The sequence below is a fragment of the Neofelis nebulosa genome, chromosome 4 (genome assembly GCF_028018385.1).
Source record: "Neofelis nebulosa isolate mNeoNeb1 chromosome 4, mNeoNeb1.pri, whole genome shotgun sequence".
Taxonomy (NCBI): Eukaryota; Metazoa; Chordata; class Mammalia; order Carnivora; family Felidae; genus Neofelis; species Neofelis nebulosa.
This window is the reverse complement of record NC_080785.1, coordinates 42,243,362-42,261,605: the sequence shown is the minus strand read 5'-3', so window position 1 is coordinate 42,261,605 and position 18,244 is coordinate 42,243,362. Positions and strand designations below refer to the sequence as shown.

Below are 18,244 nucleotides of genomic sequence, written 5' to 3'. Positions count from 1 at the left end.
ACAATCTGCAGCATTTCATCTGTCAATCTGTCTACCTGTAGTTGAAATTTCTCTTGATTTTCTTCTTACATCGTTACCATTCCTCTTCTCCCTAACAAGTAACTTTTGGGGTGTTTCAGGGCTGAATCCTGGAGTCGTGGATGCTCTCCAATCTCAGCTGTAAATATTGACTCTCTGTTGCTGATGTCCTATGTTAAATCTTGGGCTCAGAACCCTCCCCTGAACTCTACACATATATATCCAACTACAAAATCAACATCTCCACTTGGATGTCTAAAAGGCATCTCAAAATAAACATAACCAAAACAAAACCATTGGTCTTCTATGCTCTCCATCAATCTCACTGACAAGTCCATGCTTTTAGCTGTCCATCCTTGATTCTTCTTTTTTTTTTTTTTTCTTTCCCACCCACATCCAATCTGTTAAGAAAATCCTGTTGGCTCTCTCTACCTTTAAAATATATCTGGAATCCAACCACTTTTCAGTCTACTGTTAACACCCTGGTTCCAGCCACTATTACCTCTCAACTTGCTGTAGTGGAGTGTGTTAACTTGTTCTCCGTTATAGTCTAATGTCCATAGATCATCCAAATAATTATTTCAAATTGTAAGTTATATAATGTCACCTGTATGCTCAGTTCATCACATGGCGTCTCTTTTCACTAACAGTAAAAACTAAATTTGTTACAATGGCAGAATGTTTCCACTCTCCACCCCTACTTTTATCTCCTGCTACCCCCCACCTAGTTCTCTCTGCTCTTGTCACATTGGCCTCCTTCCCTTCCTTTCCCATGCTGGATACTCTTGCCTCAGGACCTTTCTACTGCTGTTCCCTCTTTTGGGAAAACTCTTGTCCAGATACTGTCTCGGCCCAGTCCCTCACTACATTCATATGTTTGTGATCAACACAGTCTTTTCAGTCAGGCAATGCCATGCATCCTCCCTGTTGTGATTTTTCTTCATTGCATTTTTCCACCATGTAGCAGAGATATACTTATTTCTTTATTGTCTGTTTCTCTCCAAGTAAAATAAATATATGAGACTTAGGGAAAGAGATGGTGTTCTGTTTTATTTCACTGCTACAGCCCTAGTACGAAGATGTTAATTAAGTTATTTACTGAGCAAATGTTCATCCAGGTGCCCTTTATAGAAACAAAAATTTGTAAGCAATGTAAATATCTGTTAATAAGAGACCCATACTTTCATAAAACGGGATGCTATTTATATCCATATCCACAACATGGCCACATGCATATGAAATGAAATACTATTCAACTACTGAAAGTTTGGATAAACTACAAGTGAATAAATTTACTGAAAAGAAAGAGGTCTGCAGCACATTAAGTGAAAAGAATCAGGTTACAAAATGGCATGGATGATATTAGCTTATTTTTAGAATACAATCGAATAGGAACATTTGTTAACGCATAGGCCTTAAGGTAAACTCTTAATCTAAAACAAACATTTTTAAATGATTAGTCAACCCACAAGGCCTTAAATTTGAGGTTTTCCTCTGACAACATTAATGACACAGAGAAGCAGCAGGATTAGTTCTGACCTGGGCAGGTTGGGATGGGAAATGAAGTGTGGACTCTGGTTGGATTCTTCTGGGCTCCAGTACAAAGCGATTCCTCAAATCGTTACATAGCCAATAAAAGCCAAAGAAGCATTAGGGCTGTGTTTCTCGGGGTATAGATATGACTTGCAGAAATGTTAAGCAGCATTTGGATTTAGGCTTGGTTCTTCTTCCAACTTTCAGGATTATTTAAGCTCTCCTGTTCCCAAGTGATGGGACAATGCTGCTGCTTCAGCCAACAGCCCCACCACAGCATGGAGAGGCAAGAGCCACCAAACCCAGCTGAGAAAATCAAGGTGGGAAACGACAGTGTGAAATCTGCTAGGCAGGGAAGAATGAAGTCAGAGGAATGGTTTTTTTCTTTTTTCCTTTTTGCCATTTCCTTTATCTGTTCTGGCAAAATTAAGGTTTAATTCTTCTCAAAGAACTCTTTGCTGGCAATAAAGTTGATATTTCAAAGGAGGAAAGAATTCGGAGTGGGAAAAGCACATTAAACTAAACTTTACACTTAAAAAGTGAGAGCAGTCATATTTGTACGGCAGACAACAAAGCCTCTGTCCATGCTGCAAGGTTGCCTTGTCACTAGGAACCCCTCACAACAAGGTCTTTGGGCATTTATTTCTCTTGCACAGAATCCAATACCACCATGTCACTCCAGAACTGATGATGGCAAAGTTTCAGGCAACTTATTTAGTGGTTACGGTCACTATACTGGGTCCATAAAAAGGTCTTTGCTTAACACAGCAGCTCTGGAGCTGGTGGCCACCTGGGCAAGAACTGTTTTATGCCAGAGGAAACTAAGGACCACACAGGAGAAGAGGCTTGTCTAGAGCTTAGAGCTGGTCAGTAAGGGAGCCAGAATTAGAATCTGCAACTTCTAGGATACAGGAGTACTGATGCATAGGGGCACTTGTACCCCAATGTTTATAGCAGCACTCTCAACGATAGCCAAATTATGGAAAGAGCCTAAATGTCCAACAACTGATGAATGGATAAAGAAATTGTGGTTTATATACACAATGGAGTACTACGTGGCAATGAGAAAGAATGAAATATGGCCCTCTGTAGCAACGTGGATGGAACTGGAGAGTGTTATGCTAAGTGAAACAAGCCATACAGAGAAAGACAGATACCATATGGTTTCACTCTTATGTGGATCCTGAGAAACTTAACAGAAACCCATGGGGGAGGGGAAGAAAAAAAAAAGAGGTTAGAGTGGAAGAGAGCCAAAGCATAAGAGACTCTTAAAAACTGAGAACAAACTGAGGGCTGATGGGGGGGTGGGAGGGAGGGGAGGGTGGGTGATGGGTATTGAGGAGGACACCTTTTGGGATGAACACTGGGTGTTGTATGGAAACCAGTTTGACAATAAACTTCATATATTGAAAAAAAAAAAGAATCTGCACCTTCTAAGGCCCAGTTTAGAGCTCTTACCACCCCATAAAAATATCCATTTAACCACGATCCAAATTACCATAAAGGAGTTCAACAGAGATCCCCAAACTTAGGAGAGACCAGCCAGCTGCCTAGGAATGAACTGGAGAGTTGATTAAATATACTGATTTCTGGATTCCATGGCAGGAAATTATATTCCCCAGAAGCTCCCTCAAATGAGTCCGATGCACAGCCAAGTTCAGAAATCACTGGCCCAGATTATACAAGACACAACAACAAAGAAACCAGCAGAATTCTATTAAAAAAAATGCAAGTCATTCTCCTTACTCTATGAAAAAACAACATGAAATATGCAATTATAAAGCTCAAAATAGCTTCTTCAGAAAAAAAAAAAAAAAGATTCATACGTCTAAAGATGCTCAGGCCACAGCTGCAATCTGTTCTCGTGGCCAAACCCTTGGAAAGCCGAATTAAGGGAAGCCACATTGGGCTTGATTGCTGGGATCCAAAGCTGTGTCCTGCTCCCTAGAGGCAGAGGAATGACCACACTTCAGGGAAGCACACAAGCAGCTGGCATTAGTCTCCAAGGAGCTGACAGCTTACTTCCTAGCCCCCAGCAGCCATCCCAGGAAACCTGGCTCCCTTCAGGTTCTAGCTGCTAGGTGCACCTGCTTAGGCAACAGGCATCTTTGGAGGAGCAGTCCACTGGCTTCTCTGCATCCTCATTCTGGACTGGTTAAAATTTGTCCCATTTCCCACATCCAGGGGGTGGGTAGGAAAGAAGCAGCAATGGAGAGCTGTCTGGAGGCAGTTGGGAATACAATAAATTAGGAAGTCACACAGCTGTGTGTTCTGAAACACAAGATTGAAAATAGAAAATTTTTTCCTCTTTGGGGAACATACTGTAGTGTTGATATTTTCTAATTCAAATTTGGACTCAGTAGGCCTTCTCACTAAATTATCCTGAGGAGGAAGAGAAGGGGGAGGAATGAGGAGGCACCCCTTTGTAGAACTCATTCTTACTTTATTAGAAAATTTTAAAGGGATGGTGTTTGAGAAGTTTCAGGGTAAGACAGAAAGTCCATAAAACATTTAGTGATGTCTGAAAAATATTTTTGGAACTAACCCTCAAGCAAATAGAAAGCTACTCCATTCATGAAATAAATACTTATTAACTGCAGACTGTATATAAATCTCTGGACTACAGGGTGAGATGGGAGATGAATTCACTCTGAGTCTAGTGCTCAAGGAGCTTACAGTCTGTGAGGAAGACAAGACATTTTAAAAACATGAAAGCAGTGGTTTGCAGCATTGTGCAATAGTTCCAAGTAAAGGGAACAACATTATCGCACAAAAGGGAACTGTACCTAATGCCTGTGTGGCCTCAATCTACTTAACCTCTCGCAGAGTCCCAGGCACTTCGTTTGTAAATGGAGATGTTGAAAGGGTTGACAGAGTACTGCCTTCAGTATTGCCTGCCATGTAGAAAGCATCTAATAAATAAATAAATTGGTCATTTTCGTTTTAAAAAAATAAATTCTTTCTACTGATCTTTAAATCAGCAAGTGGTTTTGTTTTGTTTTGTTTTGTTTTGAGAGAGGGAGACAATCTTAATTAAGGAGGTTCCATACTATGGGGCTCAACCCCACGATCCTGAGATCCCAAGACCCTGAGATCACAACCTGGGCCAAAATCAAGAGTCAGACACTCAGCCAACTGGGCCACCCAGGTGTCCCTAAATCAGCAAGTGGTTTTTGACTGAAGTTCAAGTGCTCAGGGCTGAGAGACTCCATTGGCATCTACCCTGTTATGTATTCCAACATCCAGGAAAATCTCTCCATCCAAAGGCCTGAGGTTAAGGATGAGAGGCTATAAGAGGCATCTCGACCTGTCTGTCCTCTGCTACTCTCTCAACCTCTGGGGACTCCCTCAGGGGAAAACACCTCTGCAGGAAGTGAGTTAAAGACCAAAGCTGTGAGCATTGCTTCTCGGTTTTGTGTGTATTTGTGTTTGATTTACTATTGTATGTTTTGATTTTAAAAACCTTACAGAATAGAAATTCACCATCATGTCAGTGCAGTCCCACATCCTGATTGCTGTTATTTTAATTCCTTTCTCTTTGGGGTCGACTTTACTCTACTTTACCATCTGTTGGCATCTTTCTGCATTCTGCTTACACTTTCTCATTTCATGCTCATTACTTACTATTCTACTTTTATAGCATGCTAGGACCTTTACGCTCATGGCCTGGTACATCTCAATCTTATGATAAGTGCTGAGGAGGCTGATTAGATTATTGCTTCGGATAAAGAAGAGCCTGTGGGTCCAAGTCCAGGGTGTGGAGCTAGCGAGAGACCGTGTTACACCTTACGTTTTTGAAGTGAGATTAGTAACTTTAATACTAGACTGATTTCACAGATGAGGAGCGAAGGTGCTGTTCATACTAATGGCATCTTTCATCTATTGGGATCCTGTTACTCTAATGTGTTTCTTTTTTTTAACTGACGAGTTGGGAGATCATAACCTGAGCTGAAGTCAGATGTTCAACCGACTGAGCCACTCAGGTGCCCCAAAAGGAAATGTATTTTTACGTCCATTCAACATCAGTCCTTCCTTACCAATTTCCCTCCTTATTCTTCCAAATGAACCCTACAGTCATTTTGTAGAGTTCTCATCCCAGTTTCTGTTAGTACATTGGAATGATATGTGAGCCTACGCTGATTTGTAGGAGCTCACATCTTTATTGCAATATTAATGTTTTCCTACCAGGGATAAAACCTTTGCTTATTTATTAATTTACAACTTATATATCTTAGTGAAGTCTTATAGTTTTCGTCACACAAGTCCAAGATATTTTCTGTTAGTGTTATTCTGAGGTAGTTTACATTTGTATTGCCACAATTAAAAAGAACCTTTTTTATCCATTTTATGATTAACTAATTACTGCTGACATATGGAACTGTTACCAATTTTTGTTACCCACCATGTAGCTACATGAATTCTAACAGCTTGTTCTTTGCTTCTTCAGGGATTTCTGGATAGTTTTATTGTCTATAATTTAAAATACTTTGTTTCTATCAATGAACTATACCTCTATTTATGTCTTCCAGATCAAGGAGAGATATAACTGGTGAATGTTAGCACTCCATAGCACCCTACTTTTAGTTCCAGTTTTTAATGGAAAAGCTGTTTTGTTATCACCATTTTAAATATATGTTGGCTTGCTGCTTTACAGGAGCTTAGAAAAAAAATAACGCTAAGAAGTTGTCTATTCCATCATCATTAACAAATGATATTAAATGTTATCAAATACTATTTTAGCCTTAACTGAAATTAGCATTTGGGTTTACACACTGAGCTTCTTCATGTGAGATGTGTACTCATGTGTTTTCTTTATTTTATTATTTTTAATGTTTATTCATTCTTGAGAGAGAGAGACAGAGAGAGCATGAGTGGGGGAGGAGTAGAGAGAGGGGGAGACACAGAACTGGAAGCAGGCTCTGAGCCCCGAGCTGGCAGCACAGAGTCCAACATGGGGCTCGAACTCACAAACTGTGAGATCATGACCTGAGCAGAAGTTGGATGCATAACCGACTGAACCACCCTGGCGTCCCACATCTGTTTTCTATTACTGAGCTCCTCATGCTTCCCTGAGACAAATCTTTGAGCCAAATTCAAAGTCTACCACTAGTAAATACTAAGGCGTTTATAACATGCTCTTTGCAAACATTCATAATCCATTTTAATTATAATTTTTACTTGCCTTTGCTTTTACCACTTATTTATTTTGAAATTATCTTTATACTTTACTATAAACTACCTCAATTTTTAGGAATTAAAGGAAAAAAAAGTATTAGTAAACAGAAGAAAGTATAACAGAGAGGCACCAGTAAAGTGCTATGGGAGTTTCCAGGAGAATGTGGTGCCCTCCCCAGCAGAGAGTCAGGAGGAATCAGAATGATCACTCAACCCCGATGTTGTACATGAGCCTGGTAGACAAGTATTTCTAAAGTGGGAGGGAAGACAGTGGGCATCTGTGTTCTTTCAACACGTCTGTGTCTGTCTCTCTTCATTATGAGGTTGGGCAAACCTACCAGGCTCACCCCTCAATCTATAACCTAAGAGACAACAGAAATGGATGCTGATTGTTTCCAGCTACATATCTTCTCAGAAATAAACCAAAAAAGAGCAAGCCCTAAAAATGCCTATGATGAATATAAGTTATTTTCATCCATTTAGAATTGGGATGTGCTTGAGATAGTCTTTTAAACTACCGAGTTTAATTTCTCGCAGCAATCTCGTCCGAAGGAGGTAAGAACTACCTTGAGATTTTAGAAGTACCCACAAGTACTGCCTCCTGAAACACCAGCAAGTAACCACAGAACTTCAGGTTCTAAGGCAGCCACTAAATGCACAGAGTTGACTTTGCTACAGGAGGAGCCACACCTCGGTGTCTCTAAATCTGCATATTTCTGTTGTTGTCTCCTTCACAAATAGGGTATTTCACATTTAGCAAAAAATGTGAAACTTTTGGCACTTTACATTTAGCAAAACACTTTAACCTATATTTCTTCATCTAGTTCTGAGATGAGAATGATGATGATGGCAGTGGTGGTGGTGGTGATGATAATGATGATGATGAGAGTTTTCCCAGGTTACAAATGGGAGACAAAGGAGCAAGATGGCTGACCATCTTGACAAAATCCCTTACTTGTATCAGCTGCGCCAATTGCCACGTGCTTCTGATTCTGAATCAAGAATCTTATACAAGATTCTTGAATACAAGAATCTCTGAATACAAGAATCTTACATTAAATCCTCCTGCCTTGCAATAATGCTATTACAAATCCTGAGATCAGTTCTATAATTATTGTAAACAACTACTCTCGACTGACTCTTATACGTTCTCCTTTGACATTTTTAATTTGGGCCAAAAGTAGATAAAACTTTCTAAATAAAGGGCTCAGGCCTTGAACATTTAGTGTATTTATTTTTGTTTGTTTTTACGTTAAGCTGCAGGTATCATATGAAAGCAGAAATAGAAAAATGAAGATTCAAGACAGAGTCAAGGTCTGAGAAGCTTCAACTTTCCAGGGAGCTTAGGAATAAGCTAGTATTAAGAGGGCTAAAGAAAGGCCCTTAAGAGGCTTAATTGTTAAAAAACTACTTTTCTTGAGTTTTCTTTAGCCAGAATGTTCTAAGAATCAAAGTGATGGATGGTACTTCTCAAAGTGCAAAAACACCAATGTCCCAGAGTTAAGTGTCTATTCTAATTGCTGCTGTACTCCAAAGAGTCCTTCAGATTGCTCATCTGTGTTATTTTTACTTGCTAAAGCAGAGGTGTCTGGGTGATGAATTATACAAGGTGCTTCACTCAGCACCACTGGTGTGTTGTAATAAATATCGTCACTGAAAGACAAAGTAAGGAGATGCTGAATATTTCCACAGCATGTGATGTACATTTCGTTCTTGTTTTTTCAAAGCAGAGAAGCAGTTATTAAGTTTTAATCTAATTATATATGGTCACATAGGTGAAGATGGAAAAACTATTTCAGGGAAATATGAGAACCTGAATCACAAATGTATGTGTCCATTCTGCCCTTCAAAATACACCTGAGAATAACCCACATACAAAAGCATAATTGAGGAGGTGAAAAATATACATTTGCTGAAAGGAAAGTAAGGTAGTGGAGCCCTAGCATCTTAGTGATGAAAAATGAAATACATTATAATCAAACCTCAATTACCATTTTCCCACAACCTTTGATATTGCTACATTAAAAAAAATACTAATGCATTCCCCAATTCCCAGTAAAGGCAAAATGACAGAGGGCTGTAATCTGACTTCAATTTGTTATAGTTTTTTGCAGCAGTAAGGAAAATGCAGAGGAGAGTTTTGAAAGTAAAGAGACAGAATTAAGGGTTGCAAGTAGCTATTTTCCCTATTTTCTTTAGCTATCTATCATCCTGTGGTCATATACTCAAGGAAGGCTGGCTTCATACCCTGTCTCAGGAGCAGCTAATGATTGTTCCTGTTCCCCTTATCAATGACTCGGGTAGGTGAGAGTTTGCTGAAGAACTTTTGGAAACATTTCCACAAGTCTAAAAGAGACTCACTAGAAGAGACAGCTTCTTTTCCCCTGGACCATGTGATGGCAGCTGCCATTTTGCTACCTGCCTAAAGACAAATTTTATACATCAAGGATGACAGAACCAAAAGGTAGAAGAACCTGGGTCCTTGATGAGATTACTGAACAGTTAACCATCTCTAGGACTTACTCAACTCTGCAATTATGATACTCAATACAGGTTCTTCTTTGAGTTGGGATTTCTAATACTTGAAGCTGAAAAGCCTCCTCACTGCTATACTAGCTGGGCTGAAGTTACCTTGTCCCTGATACTGGCCCTGTACTCACAAGTTCTTGTCACAGCCAGAAGACAAAATCTAATCCTAGAATCTGATGCCTAGGACTAGGGCATTTTTTTCTGATTAAAAATCCTTCTATCGGTTCTCACTGCCTACATGGTAAAGTCCAAGCTCTTCTGCATGGCAAATCTTTATGATCTAACTCTTGCTTTTTCCGTCAGCATCTCCTCCGTTTGCTTGCTCCCTCAAGGCCCCCCGCCCTGCCTTAGCCATATAGAACTAGAATTCTCCGACCCTCCAAGTCTTTTCACCTACATCTCACTGCCTGGAATTTTTAACAGCTGCTGCCCACCATACACACACCTGTGCTTACCTGGGTATTCCCATCTCTGTGATTCCACATACTCAAGTATCTCCTTTTCTGTGTCAAACCTCCCAAGATTCTCCCTTCCTTAGCCTGTCTAGCTTCCTATGGACAGAAAGAACGAACCACTGCCTCCTAGTGATATTAGTGTAACTTAAATGTAATGTTCTAAATGACAATGTGTTTTCTAATTATTTGTTTATATGAAGGACTCCCCAGTCAGAATGTAGGCTGCTTGAGAATGGAGTGTGTGCTCTATGTCCATGTCATCAGGGATTAGATCCTGTATAGAGAAGAAGCCCTGTGTATCATGAATGAATGAATGAATGAATGGGAGACAGAAAGAAATATCCTAGCCCTACTTGATATTGGAATATAACTGGATCAGGGGCTACATATCCCAAAGATAAGTAATTAACCTATTGTGTAAAACTCAAGGTTTCCTTGTATCTCTCAACAACTTACTGTTTTGGGGGACAGTGCTATAATAACACAACAGTTACCATTTTTTAGCCCCAGTTAAGAGCTAGGTATCTGCCTAAGGACTTCACATCTATAGCAAATATCTTTGTATTTGTCTGTGAGATGACTCCCTTCTTCTGTTAGCGTCCCACCTCCCACTTCCCCACACCCTTACCCACTGCACACACACAAATACACCTCTTCTTCTCAAGACTTGCTCTTCACTCTACTCCAGTCCTGTTCTTCTAACTGGAACTGTCAATTATACAACCCAGCCCAATGGGGATCTGTGGCCACCTCCGGGTCCATTGGTATTCTTCTTTGTGATTTTTAAGATTGAAACTAAGGGAAAACAAGTGTGTTGCTCTCAAAAGTGACTCATGAACAAGCAGGTTACAAAGAATAATTTTAGACAGAATGTGAAGAGTGAAGAAACAAGAGTCATTGTTCCAGATTCTGGTTCCAGCTATTACTTAAGTCAGAGCATTCTCCTTCTGTCACTTAACCTGCAGTCTGCTTATGGAAAGTTGAGATTCTATCACCTGCAAAAAAATCACCTACCTTGCAACTAAAGCAGCGCCCATTATTTTATTTAATCTTCCCAACAACTAACTGTGTGCAGCAGGTATTGCTTTATTTTAGATAAGGAATCTGAAGCTCAGAACAGAGGAAGAAACATGTCCAAGGCGTGCAATTAGTAGCAGAGCTGTAATTCAAAGATGGGTCATCCAGATGCCAAAATGCAACCATTCTACTTTTCTGCTTCTTTCTGTACTATTCTTTGGGCTTCCTGAGCACTGATTTGAGCCCAGTGACCCCAGACAATACGCAGTGAGTCTATGTCTTCTCTTCATTAATAAACATAGATGCTATTGATCTTGATTAACTACTGGGGGTGTTATGGGGCTTCAACTAAATAACCCTGATAAAGTGCTTTAAGCATATAAATGATCAGATATTGGTTTTTATACCACACTATTAAACATTCACCTCTTGCAATGTTAATAATTGGGAAGCAGAAACATAGTGCTTTTTAAAAAGCAATCTTAAAAAACTGCATAAATACTTGGTATCACCAATTTAATTGAATATTAGCATGTTTGCTTTGGACATCAAAATATAACCAGTATTTCAGAAGTGGATTTCGTCAAAGACCGTAGTTAAATCAAAAAACAAAGCGTTTGTAGAAAATTGAATCTTTCTACTCTTGTACATGTCTTTTTTCTCAATCAGTTAGATTTTTAAGTGGAACTTCTTTGATCTCTGCACTTGCTTATAGATCTAGTACAACCATGATCTTCCAGATCAATTATTAACACAAATATGAGAAGAACCATGAACTTAGAAACAGAGAAAAGCAGACACATTGAAACCAAAGGAAGATGGATTTGTATGTGAAACTAATTTTCCCCAGAAGAAAAACAGATATTTCCCTCAACATCAGGGTGCACTCAGATTTGTTTTCCATATTAGCAACTTATTTACTATGGCAATGGGCAAAAGGCAATCCATTAAAAAGCAATTTTCCTCTTACCAAAGGGTGTTTCATCATTTGATGTCTAGCACTCAATCAGAATGTAGGAATCCTTTAATATTTTATGAGCAGAAAACATCTCATTTGGGCATGGAGACTTTAGAAATGTGGAGTCCTCCATAAGCCTTGCAAAACATCCAGAACGACCTTTGCAGGGCAAGCAATAGGCCAACCTAAAACCTCAAACTATCAGAACATTGGAAAAATTCTACTTTAGAATAGACAATGGGCATTTAAAATAAATATGCAATCATTTATAACTAAGAATAGAAGATATCAGTCCCAAGAATTTCTCAAGCACAAGCTTCTGGAGGACAGGGATCATAAGTGGCTCACCTTTGTATCTGCAGTGTTCAATCACAGTTCTTGGCACATTGTAAGTAATCAATAGATTTTGATTAAACAGATGAATAAATGCATCTGTCATCTTGGATGAAAGGAGCTTGCCATTGGTATACCAGGCCCTAGGTAACCTAGTCCAACTTCGCTGCAGAGATGGGCCAGACAAGGTACTAAATGAGTCATTGCAGAAGGCTGGAACCTTCTCTGCAGCAGAAGGTGAGATATGGAATAATGTACAGTGCAAGAGCAGCACCTGGAACACCCCCAGGGATCCTCAAGGTATTTACCTTCATCCCCACTCTTTATCTCAGTCCCTAGGAATGGAGTTCTGTCCTAGTTCCTGGCTTGATGTCAGGTCCTCAAAAGTCTTGCAGAGCTGCCCTGCACCAGCCAGAGGTCAGTCCCTAGTCTGTGTCTCTACCCCTGGCTCCACCCCCACCGCAAAGCACAGAGCACGACACTCACCTGAGCAGAACCGTCTGCTCAGACTCCTGCCACCATGGTCCCCCACTGCTGCCCACCAAATAGAGTCACACTGACATGGATGAAAGTCCAAATCAGATCCATATTTGCCCACATGCAGTCTAGAACTTGGCCATCTTTTCCAACTTGGTCTCCCTAGGCTGAATACGCTCTATTCCCAGTGTACCTCTCTGTGCCCAGGCCAAAATGAACACAACTACTCAAATCATCACCCCAAATACTACCAATCTATTTCTGGGGAAAATGTGGAGGTGTAAGAGCATGGTGAAGTTTGTGAGGACATTACCCAAGGCCATGAGGATCCTAAGTGGCAGAGACAGAACCCAGCTCCCCTTCACTCCCAGCATCCTCCCTCCCTCTGCTCCTCTGTATCTCTGTTCTGTGTCAACTTTTAGCATGATAGATATGGGTCAGTTGTCAAAGAAGAAGAGCAGAGGCTGGATATAGTAGTGAAGCACAGAAGAATACACTCTATACACTTTCTACTGCCATGAAGGTGAGAACTGGCCAAAGCAGGCCATAGGGAAAGGGGCAATGTGGGGTGATAACCTAGACAAAGCAAGCACCAATGAGACAGAGCATGACTGTTGTCCAGTTTCTGAAAATCTTAGCGGGTCTTGCAATGCTTCTTAGCAAGTGACTTCCTGCAGTGCCCCCCATAAAACTGCGATAAACATGAAACAGTTACCGCTGTCAGGATGAGGAATTCAGTAGGATCTGCTTGACTCAGGACTTTAATCCTTCAACTGAATAAACAGTAAGCTAGGCAGCAGACATAAATCTCAACAAGTTAGTCTGATGGAGAGTAGGAAGGATAACTCGGGTCAAGGATCCAGGTAAATAGGGGCGCCTGGGTGGCTCAGTTGGTTAAGCATCCGACTCTTGGTTTTGGCTCAGGTTGTGATCTCGCGTTTCTTGAGTGCTAGTCCTACATCAGGCTCTGTGCTGACAGCACGAACCTGCTTGGGATTGTCTCTCCCTCTCTCTCTGCCCCTCCCCGCTCTGAAAATAAATAAATAAACTTTAAAACAAAAAAAGGATCCAGGTAAACTGAAATGTTAACCTTGGTGAACAGTGAACCTGAGCAGAGTGACACAGAAATCTCTCAGTCAGGCTACTACTCTTCTAATGCACAGATGACCTAGTATGGGCTCATAAGTAAAGAACTTTCATGGCAGTTTCATGTCAATTTCAGCCTCTTTCCCCCATCCACTCACACTGGAGGATGACAATATTTGCTGTGCTTGGTCGAACAGACTTAAATTCCTCATTTTTCCTCCCTAAGCTCTCAATTTTCTAGTTTACCTGAATAGTACCTATAGTCGGTTTTTACAATGTAAATAAAGCATAACCTCCTTTCCAATTTAATCATTGGATTCCTTTCCATTAATCATCTCAGACCATTATTTTAAACTCTCAAGCAGGTAACTGAATATTTATGCTTTCACAACAAATACCAAACATCCAACATTCCTCTGGTATAAACAGTCTTCTCTGGCGCCCATGTTATTAAGCCTACAAGGGAAGATTTATATGTGTGTCAGCTCTAGAGATATTGGAGGGAATGAAACTCAGCCACTTTAAGGAGGCTAAATGTTGACAATGACTGCAAGCCAGGTTAAATCAGACTCATCTTAACAGGTTAAACCCAAATTACACCAGTGAGCAAAAGGCAGGAAAATTATCATACCTGCTTTTTCTGGGTGTCCTCTCCTAAATTTTGTAATATAAATAAGAAAAAAAGCAATGAGCATATCTCTGACCACATTTGTCATGATCAGCTACCCATTTTCTTCTATAATTCCTTCTCTCTTAGAGAAAGTATTCTAAACAAGTGAGATATTGGGAGAAGAGGATTTTATTAAAGTGTTCAATTTTTCTTTACAGAGAAAAATTGTTTCAAAAGAAAGAAAACAAAATAATCTACTGGTAGGTTAAAAACCAGAATTTTAAAAAGGAAATCCATAGATCTTTTTCCTTAACAGATTACTAAATGCAGGACTATTTTAATATATACTCATTCAATAACATTTGAAATTCAGTCATCATACCTGCAAATTTTTCTACTTGTAGATAACAATAATGTGTATTTCCAAGACAGACGTGCAGAAATACATGCACTGGAAGCCTGAGCCAAAGAATGCTGGGTCCACAGGGATGCCCATGCACTGCTGGCAGCACCTTGGGAATTCTTTGCGTAGGTCCAGGCACAACCCTGGAAGTGGGGTCCCTGCCAAGCATCATGCGCATGTGGGAAACAAGTGTTACTTACGCAGCTCGCCCACTTTCAAGATCTCACACAGCATCTTGGTCAGCTCTATGCTGCTGCGGCCAAAGGGACATTCATGCTTATCCTCCCGGCTACTGTTCTCAAGCACAATCTGCAAATGGAAAGGGAACAGGTAAGTAAGGGAAGCCAATTTGTAGAAAATGTTGAAATGTTGGCTCTAAGATGGGGCGCCTGGGTGGCTCAGTTGAGTAAGCATCCAACTTCAGTTCAGGTTTGCGAGTATGAGCCCCGTGTTGGGCTCTATGCTGAGGCTCAGAGCCTAGAGCCTGCTTCAGATTCTGTGTCTCCCTCTGTCTCTGCCCCTCCCCTGTTTGCACTCTTGGTCTATCTCTCTCTCAAAAATAAAAAATAAACATTAAAAAAAAAAACTGAAAAATAATGTTGGCTCTGTGGTAACAGAAACAGATCCACCCCAGATTGCCAAACAAAGGGTTGGGGCCAAAACACAATTGTACTCTAAGCATATACTCAGTATATAGTGCCTAAAACTCACATGGTTTCCAAATCTCCTAAAACTTTCCACCCTGTCAGAGCAGATTTTGCTTGCTGGTTTCCACTTACACAGAAGTGCCTATGGATGGAGAGGTTTTCAAAACAGGACAAGAAAGACCTTTTACTGAAGTGGTAAGACCATGCTCTCTCCCCTCAGTCTTCCCTTTCCTGGTGAATAGCAGCTCTTCTGGGCCTTCAACTCCTACATTTTATTATTTTTAAAAAAATTTTTAAGTTTATTTATTTATTTTGAGAGAGAGAGAGAGAGAGAGAGAGAGAGAGAGAGAGAGAGAAACACCAGTGGGAGGGGCCAGAGAGAGGGGAACAAAGGATCCAAAGTAGGCTCTGTGTTGATAACAGAGAGCCTGACACAGGACTCGAACCCATGAGACATGAGGTCATGACCTGAGCCAAAGTCTAATACTTAACCAACCGAGCCACCCAGGCACCCTTTAACTCCCCATATCTGCCCACAGAGGTTCTCATGTTCTTACAGGATCTCACCCCCCATATTAGTTGACTGAAGCATGCCTAAGGGACATGTGACACAAAAGGAACCAACCAGAGCTTGTCCCTGAGACTTATCATACAAAAGGGGAAAAAAACTGGCCCAACTGTGCTGACAGTCCACAAGGTATGTGAGCACAGGAGCTACCTGAATGCGAACCTGTAATAAAAAAAATTTGGCGGCGGGGTGGCACCTGGGCAGCTCAGTCGGTTAGGCATCTGACTTCGGCTCAGGTCATGATCTCGCAATTTGTGGGTTCAAGCCCTGCATCAGACTCTGTGCTGACAGCTCAGAGCCTGGAGCCTGCTTCAGAGTCTGTGTCTCCCTCTCTCTCTGCCCCTCCCCGACTCTGTATCTCAAAAAATAAATAAATGTTACAAAAATTTTTTTTAAAGAAAAGCAAACACAAATGCAAAGGAAAGCAGAGAGGAAAGGCCATAGGAGAGCCCTGGGAACCTTTGCTCCTGCAGAAAAGCTGATTCCCTGTCCTTACAGTTTATTTGCTCAAAACTTCCTCTGAAAACTCTTTGGTTGGTCTAATAATTCTCCTCTATCCTTAAGATACTTTGAAATGTTCCTACCATAATTAAGGGAGTATGTATACAGGGATTGGACAAAAGTAAAAACAAAGCAAGAAAACTCTATTTCAAAGTCACTAAACTTCAAATTCATGTGTCAACAAAAGGAATAACCACTTTATCCATCTCTGGAGCCATCTCAGATATAGTTGCCTGGTACCTCCTCAAGAGCTACACGACATCCTGAGTAGGTGGGTGTCTCCCAGTCTACATCAACGCTGTGCACCGACCTGTGTTGTTTTACCCCTTAGGCTACAAAATCTTCAGTGGCAGAAATAGTGTTTTATTCATTCAATCAATAATGGTAATTATCGACTAGGAAGAAGCCCCGCAAAGTAGAGAACAAGATAGACCAGGGCTCCGACCTTATTGAACATTCATTCTAATTGAGGAAGACAGATAAAAACAATAGGTAATTAGTTTATCACAAGTGTTATGGGAAAAAAAAAAAAAATAACTGGTTGAGGTGTTAAAGAGCAATGGGGAAGGCCTGCAGAGGAGAGTTTAGATAACTGAGTGACTGCTGGGAATTGGGGATGAGAAAGAGTTTGCCAAGTCGAGGTCTGGGAGGAAGAATATCCCAGGTGTAGGTATCAAGGACAGTGCCCCTGAGTAGATGAGTAGGATGTGCTTGGGACAGGCCAGCAGACTGCCTGGTCTATAATGTGGAGGGGTCTGGGCTTGCCCAAAGAAGCATTTGGGGTTCCAGGAGCTGGAGAGGGGGAAAACAAACCTGGGGAGCATAGAGGTGAGCCAAGACCTCTGCCCCAGGGCTGGGTGGGGTGTCACTCCAAGATCCTGAGATGCTAATCACAAGGTTTAGGCAGACGAGTGACATGGTCTGATTTGTTTGGAAAAGATCTGAGTGCAGAGAAGGGATAAGAGGGAGTAAGAAAGAAAGGGGGGCCTGGGCAGCATCCCTGGCAGAGATTAGGGCAGCTCAGACTGAGTGTGCATGGGACACCCGGCATGTGATCATAGAAAGGTAAGGAGAGGCAGACAAGGAATGAAGAGGACAAGGAGGGGAAGGCTTTTAGGAAAGTGAGATAAAAGAAAGAATATTTGAAAGGATGGAAGAAGAAAGGAGAGAAGAAAAGGGGGAAGAAAGAAAAGTAAGTGAAATTGCTATCTTATTGATATGGACAGGGTTCCAAACAGCAAAGTGATGTGAGGGAGTTCAATATCAGGTGCATTGCTTAGAACCAAAGGAGTAGGATTTTAACAAGAATGTGCTCCGATTATTTTCTGCACAAACACCAAAACACACATATATACGCCTCTTATTATATGCACCAACAGTACCCCACTAACAAATCAACTGTTTGGGGAGATTCCTGCCAGGACTGCCTTAAAACCCAACCATAGTCACAACATAGTCTGTGTCTTCAATCTCCTCCTGCATTTGTTGTGCCACAAGCAGTTCTCACAGCCTTCGCCATTATCGCTTTACCCCCCTCACGATTGTCCAAGAAGTTGATGAACCGTACTGTTTACTGAGGCTTTTCAACCATTTGGAACATATGCTCACATAAATAATTATGTACTGAATATCATCATGAGCATAACCTTTATTGTCCTTGAGATTTATGACAAAAATCCTTCCTTGCAGTGTCTTTAGGGAAACACATGTTATGAGTTGATTGTTTTTTCTCTGAGAAAGCTGAACGTAAACTCCAACTAAATCCCTTCTGCAGTCAAGCAAGGAAGGACCGGTGCTCGAGTCTTTGAAAGGCTCATTCCCTCTTCACAATCTCTTCTCCACAATCTGCTGAGCACAAAGACTCGTTAGTTTAATCCTGAATCACCCTTCTCCTTTTAGAGGAATTCATTCTAGTTCTAACCGGGAATTCCAAT

At 40.9% G+C, this 18,244-nt stretch overlaps 1 protein-coding gene across 6 annotated transcripts in view; it reads right to left on the bottom strand.

Moving 5' to 3' along the window:
• The window catches only part of ELMO1 (engulfment and cell motility 1), a 538,367-nt gene that overhangs the window by 228,009 nt on the left and 292,114 nt on the right, over positions 1 to 18,244 (bottom strand). For all 6 annotated transcript variants that reach the window (XM_058728689.1, XM_058728687.1, XM_058728686.1 and 3 more), the window contains one exon: positions 14,795 to 14,903. In XM_058728689.1, the coding sequence (XP_058584672.1) occupies positions 14,795 to 14,903 (109 nt within the window). The remainder of the gene's footprint in view (positions 1 to 14,794; positions 14,904 to 18,244) is intronic.